Source organism: Colletotrichum karsti (assembly GCF_011947395.1).
Source record: "Colletotrichum karsti strain CkLH20 chromosome Unknown Scaffold6, whole genome shotgun sequence".
In the NCBI taxonomy this organism is placed as follows: domain Eukaryota; kingdom Fungi; phylum Ascomycota; class Sordariomycetes; order Glomerellales; family Glomerellaceae; genus Colletotrichum; species Colletotrichum karsti.
The window spans coordinates 814784-830605 of record NW_024065906.1 but is presented as its reverse complement, the minus strand read 5'-3'; the positions used below and the strand labels follow the sequence as shown (position 1 = coordinate 830605).

General features: G+C 54.3%; 6 protein-coding genes across 6 annotated transcripts; 2 read left to right on the top strand and 4 right to left on the bottom strand.

Annotated features, from left to right (window-relative positions):
- Positions 1-219: 219 nt before the first annotated feature.
- CkaCkLH20_02686 (uncharacterized protein) lies at positions 220-735 on the top strand (the record flags this gene model as incomplete). The annotated part of the gene is made up of 2 exons (XM_038885405.1): positions 220-548; positions 612-735. The coding sequence occupies 2 exons, from the start codon at positions 220-222 to the stop codon at positions 733-735; spliced, it is 453 nt and encodes a 150-aa protein (XP_038749336.1).
- Positions 736-1160: 425 nt separating this feature from the next.
- CkaCkLH20_02685 (preprotein translocase subunit Sec66) lies at positions 1161-2020 on the bottom strand (the record flags this gene model as incomplete). The annotated part of the gene is made up of 3 exons (XM_038885404.1): positions 1161-1442; positions 1501-1808; positions 1915-2020. The coding sequence occupies 3 exons, from the start codon at positions 2018-2020 to the stop codon at positions 1161-1163; spliced, it is 696 nt and encodes a 231-aa protein (XP_038749335.1).
- Positions 2021-2927: 907 nt separating this feature from the next.
- Positions 2928-5039, top strand: CkaCkLH20_02684 (endoplasmic reticulum and nuclear membrane proteinc; the record flags this gene model as incomplete). Its single annotated transcript, XM_038885403.1, has 4 exons — positions 2928-3011; positions 3059-3183; positions 3235-4720; positions 4770-5039. The coding sequence occupies 4 exons, from the start codon at positions 2928-2930 to the stop codon at positions 5037-5039; spliced, it is 1965 nt and encodes a 654-aa protein (XP_038749334.1).
- Positions 5040-5836: 797 nt separating this feature from the next.
- Positions 5837-9598, bottom strand: CkaCkLH20_02683 (carbamoyl-phosphate synthase arginine-specific large chain; the record flags this gene model as incomplete). The annotated part of the gene is made up of 5 exons (XM_038885402.1): positions 5837-5944; positions 6003-7224; positions 7277-7446; positions 7487-9168; positions 9259-9598. 5 exons carry the CDS (start codon positions 9596-9598, stop codon positions 5837-5839), a joined length of 3522 nt encoding a protein of 1173 aa, XP_038749333.1.
- Positions 9599-10943: 1345 nt separating this feature from the next.
- CkaCkLH20_02682 (tRNA synthetase class II core domain-containing protein) lies at positions 10944-12597 on the bottom strand (the record flags this gene model as incomplete). Its single annotated transcript, XM_038885401.1, has 3 exons — positions 10944-11070; positions 11124-12145; positions 12202-12597. The coding sequence occupies 3 exons, from the start codon at positions 12595-12597 to the stop codon at positions 10944-10946; spliced, it is 1545 nt and encodes a 514-aa protein (XP_038749332.1).
- A 1674-nt stretch (positions 12598-14271) lies between these two features.
- Positions 14272-15480, bottom strand: CkaCkLH20_02681 (18S rRNA biogenesis protein RCL1; the record flags this gene model as incomplete). Its single annotated transcript, XM_038885400.1, has 1 exon — positions 14272-15480. The coding sequence occupies one exon, from the start codon at positions 15478-15480 to the stop codon at positions 14272-14274; it is 1209 nt and encodes a 402-aa protein (XP_038749331.1).
- Between the last annotated feature and the right edge of the window lie 342 nt (positions 15481-15822).

Sequence of the window (15822 nt, the reverse complement as noted above, 5' to 3'; positions counted from 1 at the left end):
CTATTTTGGACTATCTCTGGAAGCCTCATAACACTTTCTTCCATCTTTACGATTTGCAACTCTTCCGCGCCTTTGTCGATCCTACGTCGCGAAGTCGAGAGCCTCGAGAATACATCTTTGATAAACCAAACACTCTCGAAGACAGCAAGCAAGACCTTGTCTCGAACAGGTCTGAGGGAAGATAGCATAAGGGGCGCAACACACACAAATACCAACACGATGGCAACCAGACACCACCACACAACCAGCGGCGGCATCGGCAGCCGTCGCGCGGCTCGGAACGCAGCCTTCCAGGAGAAGATGCGCCAGATGCGACTTCCCCTCGCCCCTCTCGTGCAGATGTCGACAGGAGCAGTCCACCCAGCCTTCCCCGCGACGCTGCTCAACTTTTGGCTTCTTACCGAGGCGCAGCTGGACGACCTGGCTCGCTTCTACCACCAGAAGTCCCCCGGGCCTTGGTCCGCATCGTACCCCTGCCCCATCACTTGGAAATCCGGCTTGACGCTCGAAGAGAAGAGGAGAAAGATTGGAAAGTTCATCGGACTTAGGTACGTCATGCAGGCGTGGCCGCCCCCATCCCTCGAAGAAGATATGCTAATTGACGATGACAGGGGATGCGATACACCGATCCGGATACGTATCAAGACCGAGGAACAGATTATGGAGGAGGCGAGACAGGCGAGGTTAGCCGAAGACGATGAGGCTTTGAGGAGGAAGATGCCGTGGTACTTGTAAGACCGCATCCCTTTGAGGTTCTTGGGAGGGGGTGGTCGGTTTTGCTTTGTACTGCTTTTGTTGCTTTTCCCCTGCATAGCATCGCGTTGATATCACACATCACAACAGGCGTTGGAATTGGATACCACATAGAGATAGACGTGCATGAGCCACCACTGGTTCAGTCAGGAAGGCGTCATATTACGAAAGATAATTTTAGACTTTCAAAAATCAATTCATGATGCAAAGTAGACTGTCCCCTGTGCGACTAACCCTGAACGCCGAACTCAACCCGACAACCGTTGTATGCTTCAATCCTCGCCGCTTTGTTGTATGATACACGGTGATTGGAGACGAGGTATCTAGTGATGTGGATGTGCGCGAGAACCCTTGGACCCGCAAAGGATGTGGGATTAATGGTGGATGGTGACAAGTGCACATTTTCTCTATTTCTTGCCCTTCTTCTTCTTGGAGGGCGTGCTGGTGGTCGAGTCAACGAGAACAGCGTCGCCGTCGACACTGGGCGGTGCGGTCGAGCTCTTCTCGGACTCGTCAAGCTCCTTCATGAATTCGGTCTGAATGGTCGCCCTGCGCTTCTCCCACCACTCCTTTTCCTGGTCGACGGTGTTGGCGACCTCTTCGAGGCGGTTGCGCACAATGGTGTTGGCGGCGATCTCGTTGGCGGACTGGAAGATCGACTGGCCCCAGTTGGGAGCGAGAGCGTTGGCCTAATTGGAAGAGTTAGTCGCGTAGACTTCGTGTGTAGGTTCACAAGCGTTTACTGACCTCCATCACGACGTCGCGCAGCTCGTCCTCCATCTCCTTCTCGGCGCGCTGGAAGCGTTGCCACAAGTCATCGCCGACGCTTCCCCGTTGCAGCAACGTGCTGCAGGCCTGCTTCGCAGAGCGGATCTGAACCAGACGGTGGATGTCCTCGACAGCGCGGCGGAGGAGAGCGGCGCGGATGACGGTGTCGGGGATCTTGGGCGTCTTGTCTTTCTGGCCTTCTTCGGGAGATCCGATGTGCAGGAGGGACAGGTAGATGTTGCGCTGCAGATGAGGGCCGAACCAAGGAGCGAGGTTAGCGCTTTGGGCTAGAAAGTAAACATCCGTCAGTAACTATTGTCCCGGTCTTGCGCCATTGATCTCGCGCGCGCGTCGTTGGGGAGTTGCGAAGCAGGCCTCGTCGGAAACACATACTGGCTTTCCGTTGTCTGTAGATTTTGGAGAAGGTCATGAAAACGCCGCCGAGAACCAAGAGGTAGGCGAAAGGGAGCACGAGGCCCATCCAGTCTATGTCGAACATGGCTGCAGAATATGTGCGCTCGTAAGGATCGTGGTGGAAAAGGGAAGAAGGCGAACGAGAGACAAAGAAATTGGTGGTGTTGAAGCGGATGTGCAGCCAGTCAGTCGTTGAGGCAGCGTGTCCAGTTACAATATGACAGCTTGGTCGCAATGGACACTTTTTTGGCTGCCCACCAGGGTCAAAGATGACCCGCTGCTTTTACACTAAGAAGCTGTTCCCTCTCCTTGTCGCCTGCTCCAAATCTGCCCTCGTTATTCAATACGTTCAATTGTCTTTCTATTGTTTCCTCTTTTGTAAGAAATGAAACTACAAAGCCTTTGCATCCCATACTCGATTATCTTTTGATTGCTGCATTTCTCCAGAACATGTCTTTCATGCGGTCGACGGATGCATCTGTAAAGCAGCGCTGGAATCTTTGACCCCGGTCTTGAGGTGGCACAAGGGTACAAGGGTACTTATGTTGGTCGAAGCCATGGAGGAAAGTGTGGCTGCATCACCGTCGGGCGGTGAATAAGCTCTGCCAGGGGCAAGGTGCGCTGAAGGTGTGCCCCTCCCCTCCCGTCGTTTTGCCGGGCCCACTGTTAAGGCACCACCTTTGATGACGATGTTGCTGGCAGCGTTCAGTCAGTCAGTGGCACGTCAAGTTCCAGAGCTTCTTCATCCCACTAAAGCAACAGCTACCTTGGCCGTCTTTCCACAACTTTCCCTCGACCACACCTTCCAGCTGCGGTCAAAGCCACAAAACAGCAGGAGTAAAGGCCATGGGCTCTTTCTAGAGAGGACGAGCTTTATTTTATTTTTTCTATATAATCTCACTTACCAATCCTCATCCATCTTTGAACCTTGACTCCAAATCCAACACACAACCTGCAAAGCTTCGTCCTCGATACCCCCGTCGTCGCCCAAGATGCTTCTGAGACTCCGAGGGCCCGACGGCATGAGCCGTCTAACTATCGACAAGGACGAGACATTTGGTGAGCTTGGGCGTCAGGTATGGAAATTATGCTGCGCTGCCGACTTCAAATCTAACCGATCCAGCTGCTTCCGAGCCTTCCCAAGACTGTCGACCCAAACACCATTACCCTTTCGAATGCTCCGACCGGTGGCGATGCTAAGAAACTCGTCGAGATTTCTTCCTTTAAGGTTGGGCAAATCGGTTTGAAGTAAGGCGATGCAGGCTATTCGAAGGCGAGGGCGCATACTGACAAATCTAGGCACGGCGACCTCATCTTCATCAACTACCAACACCAGGACAGCCTCTCGAACGGCGCCACAAATGGCGCTCCGCAAGCCGACCATCCACTTTCGTCCTCGAACCGTCTGAACGGCAAGCCTATCCTTCCTACCGAAGATCTTCCCATCGATCCTCTCCCAGTGACATCGCCGTCCGAAAAGATCAAGAATCCCTGGGAGGTCGTAAAGCAGCACCCGCTCGACGACCGGTTAGACAAGAAGGATGGCAAGATCCCTAGAAAGCGGGATAAGATGTGCCGTCACGGCGAGAAGGGCATGTGCGACTACTGCATGCCTATGGACCCATTTAACGCCAAGTATTTGGAGGAGAAGAAGATCAAGTACCTGTCGTTCCATTCGCACCTACGCAAGATCAACTCTGCTACCAACAAGCCTGAGCTTGGAAGCTCGTTTATTCCGCCTCTCGTGGAGCCCTACTTCAGAGTCAAGCGAGACTGCCCCTCCGGTCATCCCCAGTGGCCCGAAGGCATCTGCACCAAGTGTCAGCCCAGCGCCATTACGCTTCAACCTCAGCCTTTCCGCATGGTCGATCACGTTGAGTTCTCGTCACCCGATATCATCAACACCTTTATCGATGCTTGGAGAAAAACGGGAGGTCAGCGACTGGGCTACATGTACGGACGCTACGCAGAGTACGAAGTTGTGCCTCTTGGTATCAAGGCTGTTGTGGAGGCCATTTACGAGCCACCTCAAGTCGACGAGGTCGACGGAATTTCTTTGAATGACTGGGAAAACCAAAAAGATATCGACGAGGTCGCGAGAATGTGTGGTCTGCAGAAGATTGGTGTGATTTGGACTGATCTGCTGGATGCCGGCGCCGGCGATGGATCAGTCGTGTGCAAGCGACACGCTGATTCCTATTTCTTGTCTTCCCAAGAAATCTGCTTCATCTCACGTTTACAGGCTCAACATCCAAAGCCCACCAAGTGGAGTGACAGTGGAAAATTCGGCTCCAACTTCGTCTCATGCATTATTTCAGGCAACGAGTCTGGAGAAATCTCCATTTCGTCGTATCAGTCGTCCAACGATGCCGTTGAAATGGTACGCGCCGATATCATTGAGCCTTCGGCTGACCCCAACGTCATGCTTGTTCGTGAAGAGGAGGAGGACGACGGATCCGTCAGCCGTACAAGATACATCCCCGAGGTTTTCTACCGCAGAATCAACGAGTACGGAGCCAACGTCCAGGAGAACGCCAAGCCGTCTTTCCCGGTTGAGTATCTCTTCGTGACACTGACCCACGGCTTCCCGGACGACGCCAAACCCACGTTCACGCAGTCGGGTTTCCCGATCGAGAACCGCGAATACATGGGCGAGAGCCAAGAACACTCCGCGGTCGCGAGGATCCTCAAGTTCACAGGAGGCCAGAAGCCAGCAGAGGGTGGACTCGAGATGTCCAACTTCCACCTGCTTTGCTTCATCCACCAAATGTCCATTCTCTCAAAGGTTAGTTGTTCTAGCTTCTTATCGGTGGCATTTTTTAACAGCCAACCAGGACGAGGAGTCACTTCTTTGCCGAGTTGCAACTCAGCACGATCTGGCTGACACATATCAACTGCGATCTACCGAGGGCTGGCAAACTTTGCAGGTTATCCTGCAATCGACCGGTGAGCGAATCCCCAAGCGCCCACGGCAGTCCGAGGGCCTTCCCACTTCTAATTCCATGCATGCTGCTGCTTCTCCGGGACAACCTGGCACCACGGAAGAACCACTGGCTAAACGATTTGCTGCCTTCAGGCTGAACGAGCGCCGACCTCTAGGTTGAATCTATATATGCGTTTCATCTGTGTATTCCCATGGCTGGTTGCCATCAACGCGTGAGCATGGCTCCGGCGCATCAACACGGTCTTCACGGAGTCGTTGGTCTTCACTGCCGCAGGAACATGGCTAGGGTGATTTGGTTGCTCATTTCAAGAACCAACTTGTTTGGTAGGCTTGGTGTTGGGAGGCGGAGGTAGCATTTCGGCCTGAGGGGGTTAGTCCGCAAGGCGATGGCTTGAGCCTTCAAACAACAGATATTCCTTATTAGAACCCCCAGCGGAATACAAGCTTCTTGGAAGAGAGAAACAGTCCTTTTAGTATGCGGCTTTGCGCCTGGATTGTCCTACCACAAAGTCCACACAATCGTCACTGTAACGTCAGCCAACCTCGCTTTGCATCCTGCCCTGTTGCTTTCACACAACAATCTCGACGATCAGCTCCAACGATCACGGCGCAGAGGAGTGCATAAGTTTTCAGATCTTGATTCCGCGCCGAGTACTCCAGGCTATCTACAAGCATCACACACAACACAAGTTACAGCAAAAAACACGCAAGTATTTGAACAAGATTTTTGTTTACCCTAAAAAAGCAGGCTTGTTTTTTTTATATCACCCTCCGATACCACACCATCGCCTCGTCGCCGATGAGTTTTTTCTTTTGACAAAAAAACAACTTTAGAAAGACGAGTAGATTTCCGGCTAGCCATTAACTCCTTTTTTTGTGTGTGAAAATGAAACAGAGGCAAAAGAAGGGGAGAAGGTCTCTTTTGGTTTTCCTCTAACAGGGTGGGGGTGGGTGTATTTACAACGGCTTGCCGCCGATGAAGTCGGACCAGCGGCGGACTTCGGAAGGGATGCCCTCCTTGCGGGGCAGCTTCTCGCTCATGCACTGAGCGAAGAGCATGGCGGTCTACAAACGAGTTAGCTTGTGCGTGTTCGGATAAGGGGCAAAAGAAAGGTAAACTCACCTGGGGCTCCATGAACAGGGGAACGCCAAAGTCGACGGCGTTGCGGCGCATGACGTAGTCGACGTCCATGATGGTCTTGCCACGGGCCTGGGCCAGGTTGAAGACACCGCGGATGTCGTACTTCTGGAAGACCTCACGCAGGGCGCGCTTGTCCTCCTTGGGGAACTCGATGACCTCGACGGCGACGTTGCCCTTGGCGTTCTTCTCGATGAACTCCTTGACCTCGTTGTCGGCGGCGTACAGCTTGTAGCCGAGGGGCTGGAGGTAGTCGACGACGGTGGTGAGCCAGTTCTTGTTGAGCTCACCGCCGAAGAGCAGACCTTCGCCGGGCTCGGGCATGCGGAAGTTCATGGTGGACTGCAGGGAGGTCCAGTAGGCCTCGACAAGGTCCTTGCCGAAGCAAGCAATCTCACCGGTGGAGGCCATCTCGACTCCGAGGAAGGGGTCGGCACCGGCCAGACGGGTCCAGGAGAACTGGGGCACCTTGGTGGCGAGGTAGTCGCGCTTGACGGCCATGGGGTCGGTGGGTGCAGGGACGCTCTCGCCGACGAGGGCCTTGGTGGCGATGTCGATGAAGTTGGTGCCGAGGACCTTGCTGACGAAGGGGAAGGAACGAGAAGCACGGAGGTTGCACTCGATGACCTTCAGGGCAGGCTCGCCGCCCTCAGGGTTGTCGGCCTTGATGATCTGCATGTTGAAGGGACCAGTGATGCTCCAGGCCTTAGCGACCTTCTTGGCGATCTCCTTGCAGCGGTCCATGGTGGTCTGGTCCAGGTTGGCAGGGGGCAGGACGAGGGTGGCGTCACCGGAGTGGACACCAGCCTGCTCGACGTGCTCACTGACGGCGTGGATGACGAGTTTGCCCTCGGAGGCGACAGCGTCGACATCGATCTCCTGAGCACCCTCGATGAACTTGGTGATGACGACGGGGTGGTCAGGGGAGACGTTGGAGGCGAGCTCAAGCTTCTCCTTCAGGTCCTCCTGGCTGCGGATGACAGTCATGGCGGCACCAGACAGGACGTAACTGGGGCGGACGAGAACGGGGTAGCCGACCTTGTCGGCAAAGGCCTCAGCCTCCTCGACAGAGGTAAGCTCCTTCCAGGCGGGCTGGTCGACGCCGATGCTGTCGAGAATCTCGGAGAACTTCTGTCTGTCCTCGGCCTTGTCAATGTCCTTGGGGTCGGTACCCAGAACCTTGGCTCCACCGGTCTCCTGCAGGCGACTGTCATGACGATGAGTGCATGCTCAATAAGATATTTGCGGGCGTAACTCACAGAGCAATCATTTGGGGCAGCTGTCCACCAACTGAGACCACAACACCAGAGGCGCTCTCGAGCTCGTAGATATCCATGACACGCTCGTAGCTCAACTCGTCAAAGTAGAGCTTGTCGGCCATGTCGTAATCAGTCGACATCGTTTCAGGGTTAGTCAACGTGGGTGTTAGCTTTGATGATCATCACGGAAGTTGGAGGTCTCGGACTTACGTTGATAACAACGGTCTTCTTGCCCATCTTGCGGAGGGCCTGGGTAGTACCGGTGGCGCACCAATCGAACTCGACGGAGCTACCAATGCGGTAGACACCGCTGCCCAAGATCATAATGCCGTTGTCCTCGAAGGTGACGTCGTGGGAGGAGGCGTTGTAAGTGGTGTACAGGTAGTTAGTGTCAGCGGGGAACTCGGCCGCGAGGGTATCGATCTTCTTGACCCATGGGCGGATGCCGAAGGCAAGACGCGCTGCGCGAACCTCGTCCTCGGTGCTGCCAACAGCATTGGCGATCTGGCGGTCAGAGAAACCAAGCTTCTTGGCCTTCAGGACCTGGTCCTTCTTCAGAGCCTGGAGGCCACCGGCCTGCTCAAGCTCGCGGGTGCAGTCGACCAGGTTCTGCAACTTGTACAAGAACCACTTGTCGATCTTGGTCAATTCGTGGACCTTCTCGACGGAATAGTTCTCGTGAAGCATGGCCTGGCCGACAGCGAGCCAGCGGCGGTCAGTGGGGTTCTGAAGCTCGTAGTCGAGGTCCTCGAACTTGTCGCCCTGGAAGCCAACGAACTTGGGGTCGACCTGGCGAATAGCCTTCTGGAAAGACTCCTCAAAGGTACGTCCAATGGCCATAACCTCACCGACAGACTTCATGGCACTGCCAATGTCACGCTTAACGTGCTGGAACTTGGACAAATCCCAGCGGGGAATCTTGGTGACGATGTAGTCGAGCGAGGGCTCGAAGTTGGCAGTCGTGGTCTTGGTGACAGCGTTGGGGAGCTCAGGGAGCGTATGTCCAAGACCGATCTTGGCAGCGGTGTAAGCAAGAGGGTATCCAGTAGCCTTGGAGGCAAGAGCAGAAGAACGAGAAAGACGAGCGTTGACCTCAATAACACGGTAGTCGAGGCCGTCGGGCTGGAGAGCATACTGAACGTTGCACTCTCCCACGACACCAAGATGGCGGACAATCTTGATAGCGGCGGATCGGAGCATGTGGTACTCTTCATCGCTCAGGGTCTGACTGGGCGCAACAACAATACTGTCTCCGGTGTGGATACCCAAGGGATCGAAGTTCTCCATGTTGCAAACAGTAATGCAGTTGTTGTTCGCGTCACGGACGACCTCGTACTCGAGCTCCTTCCAGCCCTTGAGAGACTTCTCAACCAGAATCTGGGGAGACAGAGTGAGAGACCTGGCGGCCATGTTGCGGAGCTCCTCCTCGTTGTTTGCGAAGCCAGAGCCAAGACCACCAAGAGCGTAGGCGGCGCGGACGATAATAGGGTATCCGACCTTGTCGGCGGCCTCAAGAGCCTCCTCGACAGTTCCCACGGCGATCGACTTGGCGATGGGGATGTTGATCTCGTCCAGGGCGCGGGCGAACAAGTCACGGTCCTCAGAGACCTCAAGAGTCCTAATGCTAGTACCAAGAACCCTGACGCCGTACTTCTCGAAGAGACCCTGGCGCTGCATCTGCACACCAAGGTTCAGGGCGGTCTGACCACCGAAGGAGAGGAAGATTCCATCGGGCTTCTCCTTCTCGATAACGTACGACACGTATTCCGGCGTAACGGGGAGGTAGTAGACCTCGTCGGCGAGAGAGTGGTTGGTCTGAATGGTAGCGATGTTGGGGTTAATGAGAACTGACTTCACGCCAGCCTCCTTAAGAGCCTTCAAGGCTTGCGCTCCTTTACAACCACTCTTGTTAGCCCAGATCCTCTTACAAGTTGTGACTCATTCTTGGCGCTCGAGGGTCAAGATTTGTCGGGTAGACGAACCTGAGTAGTCGAACTCGCCGGCCTGGCCAATGGCAAGACCACCACTGCCAATAACCAGCACCTTCTTAACATCAACGCCAACATGAGGCTTGATCACGCCGCTCTCGAGATAAGCCTTGGGGTTCGGCGCAGACTGAGCGCTGCTGGGACGAAGCGCACTCGAGGTGAAGAGGCGCTTCTGAAGCAGCTTCGCGCTGCTGTTCTGAATTTGAGCTCTGGCAGTGAGGTTGGCGGCGGCGAGGGTGAAGTTGCGGCCGGCCAGAGCTGTAGGGACTCGTCGACCATGTCGGAGAACGGCCGGAGCGCGACCTGCCAAAGTATTTGACATGGCCGACGGCATTGTGAAAGTCTCAGGTAACCAATGCGACAGAGACCGGTAGGAAGAGGGTGAGTTCTCAAGGTCAGAGCCAATTGAATGGTTTAGGACCGAGAGAAGGAGAAGATATGGCCGCCGCTTTGGAACCTAGGTTTGTGACTCTTCCTGAGCTTTGTTAAGGTTGTGGGGGAGGAAATATGACCGTCCGGCGTCTTCAGTTCCTCTTCAGCAAAAAGGCGGTCCGGGTCCGAAGCCCCGATAAGATAAGGAAATTTTTCTCTGGGCGTTGTTGAATGGCCGATCGGGGGGGCCCAACAACCTTTCTGGGCGCTAACTAGGGTAATATTTCAGGCGGTTTTCCTGTCGTCGACCCGTTTGCGTTCCAGGGACCACATGGCGGCCGTTATCGCAGGCTCTTCGTCACTGGTCGGCCAGTCACCCCAGTGACAAACCAAGCCCCTCATCGTCCTCGTCGCCCAGCCTCAGATAGGCGAAAAATTCTGCCATGCAGCAGAGGGCTGAGGGGACAGAGTTTTACGGGGTTTACAGTTGTCGAAACCTTCAGCGCAGCATTCAATTGGCGTAACAGTGTTGCCCCTCACTTTGCGCTGTTTGAGCTGTTTTGCTCAGTTGAATTACCTTACTCCAACAGACAGACTTACAAGCTGTAAAGCTGACTGAGCTTGGGCACACGACATGTCGCACTCTCAGACGGCAAAACTGCATGGCACTGATCGCTCAGTTACCAGTTACAGATCAGGCTGAGAATGCGACCAATGCCCTCAGGTACTTCTGCTGATCCCATGCTCCACCTCCTCATTTCCAGCTCCCAACGGTAGCGTACTGTGACTCACGTTGATGCTGCCCGCAGCAATTTCATACACCTGCCAAACAATTGCACGCACCTTTTTTGGTGCTGAATGAGGGTCCGAGCTTCCTGGGTTGCGATCTGACGTCTGGTCAAGCCCCGCCATATCTAGCATGTGCCCCGCCATCAAATGCCGGGGTGCTCTGAATTTCCCCATCCATCAAGCCATTGGCCAATGCCAATGCGCCGAGCCTGCGAAGGTAATGCCGACGGAGGAACCGGCGGAGTCTTCATCGGGTGTCGTCGCCGATGAGCGCTACGTGGGCGATGAGAGAGCTTCGATCTGTCATGAGGATCATCCATCACCCTGGTTGACACCTCATTTTAACATACACTAAAACGGTCAAGTCCAGCACACGACTCGCGGACTTGCAGGACCCATGAGTGAATCATAGAGCGTGCCTCTTCAAATCGTGGTATTCCATTCGCCAACAAATGCCAGCCCAAGCTCATCTCGTGTAAGTCGTGACTCTTTTTTCTTGCTTCCCATATTCATCCTGTCTAGTTCTTGTCTAATCTCACTGCCGGGTTCCTCTCGATGAAGTTCAGATCAACCTTGTGTCCCAGCAACTCACGAATGTTGGAGATGCCGTACTTAATCATAGTCGGTCTCTCGAGTGACAGTCCCCTTTTCTCATGTTAGCACTTTTCTCATTGTTGTGGCATACTTGGACAAATTACCATCCGTAGACTCTCATGTCCTTAGGCAGGCCCATCGCCTCCAACATCTCGGGTCTGAACATGCCACTGTTGCCGATCTCAACCAGCTTGTTCAAGCCCTTGTGGAAGGAGAAAATCTCCATACTGGGCTCGGTGTACGGGTTATAAGCAGGCTTGAACTTGATATCCGTAATGCCCATCTTGTTGAAGAAGATCTCCATGAACTCCATGAGGCCACCTAGGGTCAAGCCGTAGTCGGCAATGACACCCTCAACCTGGTGGAACTCCGCCAAGTGCGTAGCATCAACACTCTCGTTACGGAACACTCTGTCGATGGAGAAGTAACGCGCCGGGGGAGGTCTGCCATCGGGTCCCTTCTTGGAAGCCAGCTGGTGCAGGACCGCCGTGGAAATGGCAGTGGTATGTGTGCGAAGGACGAGTCTTTGGGCCTCTTCGGCAGCCCACGGGTAGCGGTATCCAATCGAGCCATATTTGCCATCCTGGTGCACCTGCTTAACACTCTCCCAGTACGCCTCGTAGTCCTTCTTATCGTCTTCTGACTCAGGGCGAGGCTTGTCTGCAACGGCAGGATCCGAAATATAGAACGTATCCTGCAAATCTCTCGCAGGGTGTTGCTGGGGGACGAAGAGGGCATCGAAGTTCCAGAAGCCAGTCTCGACGAACTTGCTGGTGGGCATCTCCTCGAAACCCATCTCGAAGAAGATTTGCCTGAACTCGTGGCGGACCTTGTTCAGAGGGTGAAGAGCGCCTGCGTTTTGGTCGGCACCAAGAGCCTTGAAGTTGTAGGGCTTGAAGTTGGCTGTCTTCCAAGAGCCAGATGCGATCATGTCGGCCGTCAGGTCTGTCTCCTCCTTCTTGATTTCGAGCGCGAACTCAGGCCCCTTCTGGATCTTGAAAGTGATGATCTTCTGGGTCTTGACCAGCTTGCGCTTCTTTAGTTCACTGATAACCTTGGGCTCGTGTGTGCGCTTCTCCTGGATCTGCTGGAGCTGGTCTTGGGTCTCGTCTTGGATCGATTCGGTCTATGGGAGCGTAAGTCAGAGCAGGTCGAAGAAAAACTGGCGACAATTGTACTTACGGCCGCAACAAACTTTCCAGTAGTATCCTTCTTTACCCATTTATTCTTGAAAGCCTTGCCTTGGCCAAGCTTGGTGACATTCTTGTCGCCAATAGCGGCCTCAAGCTCCTGGACCGTCAACCCCTCCAAAGCCTTGCGCACCGCCTCGAAGACGCGAGCTTCGTGACTGCCGTGCTCTGCAATCTGCTGCCCCTCGGCCTCCAGAATGGCCTCTTCCCGCTCAATTGACTCATACGTGACCATGGAACGGCTGGCAAGTCGGTCGAGGGCCGCCTTGAGGTCGGCGAACTGGAACTCAGGGAAGTGCTCAGCAGAAAGGATGGGGTCTTTCTTGGACAAAGCAAGAAGAATCTGCGATGTGAGGTCCCCAGAGGGACCGTTGCTTGCCGTCGCCATAGTTTCGTGTGTTGCTGTCTACAAAAGTGACTTGCACGAAGATTGTCGATGGTCGCTTCGTTGAGTCAGAGGGGCACTTAAGGCGGGCACTTTTGGCAGTAAATTTGGCCGCCACACCTCAGTCAGTGAAATCGAGGGGAGGGTGGACCCTGCGCCGATAGGGAAGGAGGGGTCCTCGTATCTATGTTCCTCCGATCACCGAGCCGCCCAAGGTCGGTCCAGTCCAATCGGCCCCGGTCGGGTGGACCTAGACAACTGAACACTCCACAATGGAAAGCCTTACCGAGACGCGTCCGTGCAGCTCCGTCCTAACCGCAGCTGTTCAAAGCTGTGGCGTCACTCTCGGCATCCCTGCAGTTGGCTTCGCGCTTATCCATAACACCCATCTGCATCAAGTCCCAACGGTCAGTAACGACTTGTTAACGAATGTTTCCATCGTCAACGCCCACAGCTATCATTCTTGGACTTGGACTTCGGCTATAGTATGTGAAGCTCCGCTTCGTCCGACGTTGCTGGATTATCCTCCGACACCAATGAGGCCAACGAGCTATGGTCGATGATGCCGCGCCAAACACCCTGCCAGGCCGACAGATTCCTCCCACAGACGACCATGAAGATGGCAGAGGGATCCCGGAACTGTCGCAGCGGGCGGACGATTCGATCAGTCGAACTTCTAGGAGGAGGAGGCGACGGAAGAGTCACAAGATCAATCCGGGCCTCTCGAAGAAGTTCGACCTCATGACAGAGTTGTTGCGGAATCTGGACGCCTTGGTGCACGCCGAGCTTTGCACATTATATTACATGGAGTAGGAATTTCTCGCTGCTGCTGCAAAAAACATCCGCTGACTTCTGCGATAGGTGTTCAGTGTTTCGCTTCGGCGTCCGCATTTATGGCCAGCAGTACTGGCTTACGCCAAAGCCCGACGACTATCCGCTGACGATGGAGGCTCCCCGGTCACAAGTAATATCAGTATTCGTACCAAATCTTCTGTGCATTCTTCTGCATATCTTTGCAGAGCTACCGACGGCTGGCGAGGCTGCAAGAGGATATCTCCATGGCGGTGTCATAGTCGACTTCATCGGGCAGAAGCCACCAACCTCGCGGCTTACTTTCTTGGCCCTTGACTTCATCATTCTAGCCGTTCAATGCCTGATGCTAGCCGTTCATTCGGAGCGCGAAAAGCTGCGACCAATTGTCCGGCCGCTTTTGTCCCGTCTGCCCCAAACATTGGAAGCACCGAACACTGCAATATCAACTCAAGACCATGACGCCGAAGAAAGAGGCGTGCTCAGGGACGCGGCTGACTTGGACGCGGAGGGTGCCGAAGGCATAGAAATGCAACCTCTGAGGTCTCGTGTCGATGGTGAACCCAGCAATAACGCGGAACGAAGTCGGGAAAGAAGTCAGTCGTCAAGACGCCGGTCTTCCCACTCCGCCACCGGGATGCACCTGCGCGATGTGCTCAGTTCAGGAAACGGAATACTCGGCGAGTTCCACATCTTTCATACCATTAGGAATGCGACGACAGACTTTAAAGGGGCAGCAGGGCATTCACTTCAGACGCTGGGTTATACAGCTGCGTTAACGAGAATTTCTGCAATGAGAAGAATACCTCGTTTAGAACGCAATCAGAGAAATTAGAGGTAGTTAAATGGTATCACGTTTTTTCCAACCTAAGCGATCTTGCGACCAATATTACCCACGCCGCTGCCCTTCACCGAAACGAAAATGTCTGTTGAATCGTCGTCGTCAACGTCCCGCAAGCCCCAGCTGCTTGCGCCGAATGCTCGCAAATCTCTGGCCAACCCAACCATTTCCTCCGTCCCTATGACGTCTCTGCTTATCCTTAATCTTCCCACGTCCTCGGAGCCCATAGCCATAAGTGTCAAGACGGTGCCGGCGGAAGATCTGCTAACGCATCCTCCTTGCGCGATGGTCTCCAACAGCTGGTAAGCACAGTTCTTGCCGATATCCTCGGGCACGACACCTCCAACGGGCGGTGCGACCACGTCCGCAGAGTACAGCACACCAACAGAGCTAGATTCGGCAACCAAGCTCAGACCGAAGCCGATGCCGTTCCGCGTCTTCGACTTATCCGCGGCCGTAACCAGTGGCGCTTGGTCATACTGGGCTGCAATATGAATATCTGACACCAAGGCGTTCAGGACCTCTCTTGCAGAGTGGATCATTCTGCTGTTGTTGGATGCTGAAACCCCAGTGCAGTACGCCACACCTCGTATCCTCCTTATCTTGCCAGGGTTTCGGTTCAGGTGAAGCGTTTTCGGAAGTCGGACCTGGGATGCGAATCTAAGTTCCACAAGACCGCCTCCGCCTCTGCCGCCTTTGCCGGGACAGGAGCGCTGCAGTACCCTCAACTCAATTCGCGCCGGCGGGATTCCGAAAAGACCAAAAAGAGGCAGGATGGCTGTACGGAAGGAGTCGACAGATATGTCACCAGTCTCTGTCGCAGATGTAATGACACCGGGGCCAGAGAATCGGACGTTGACGTGCGCTTTAGAGAATGGCGCAAGGAGGCAGAGCGGGAGGAGGAAGTAGGTAACGCCGCGGTTGTTGTTTGCCGGCAGGTTGTGTTCGATGACGTCGCCTTCGGCTGCGCCAAAACCGGCCAGAGTTCCGGTAATTAGACCCGGGTGGTACGTTATCGTCGTACCGGTGTACGAAATTTGCATTGAACTTCCATTGGTGACAGCTTCGAGGAGTCGGAGGAAGGAGACCTCATGAGGCGCAAGACCTGGGTGTGTCGGCGATGAACTGCGGATCTTGGAAATGTGGACGGGCTTTCCGGTAAGAGTCGAGAGAACAAGTCGTTGCGCAAAGGACCGATGTCCTGTGAATTTCATGTATTCCGGGGCGGAAGCCATCGTGCCGTCGTCTCGTAGCGGTGCCGATGCTCAAGACGCAACAGTTGAAAACCAAGCAGGTGGGATCTGAAGAATTTACCTTTTTTCTGCCGATATGGCGACCGATGTTGCTTCAAATAGTAAGCGGTGTACTATTTAGTGGGGGGGGGGCAGCGATAAGATAAGCCACTCCCGCGTCGCGCGCATGGGTTCAGGGTCCATCAATTTTTTTGATTCTGCCCAGTTCCATCACTTCCTTACACCCCAAATCGCCTCTTCCTCGATTTCTTTTCTGTTGTCCAACTTTGTCTCTCCTTATGTCGCATAGAGCTCTTTTCCGTGACATTACGTGTCGAAAATCCT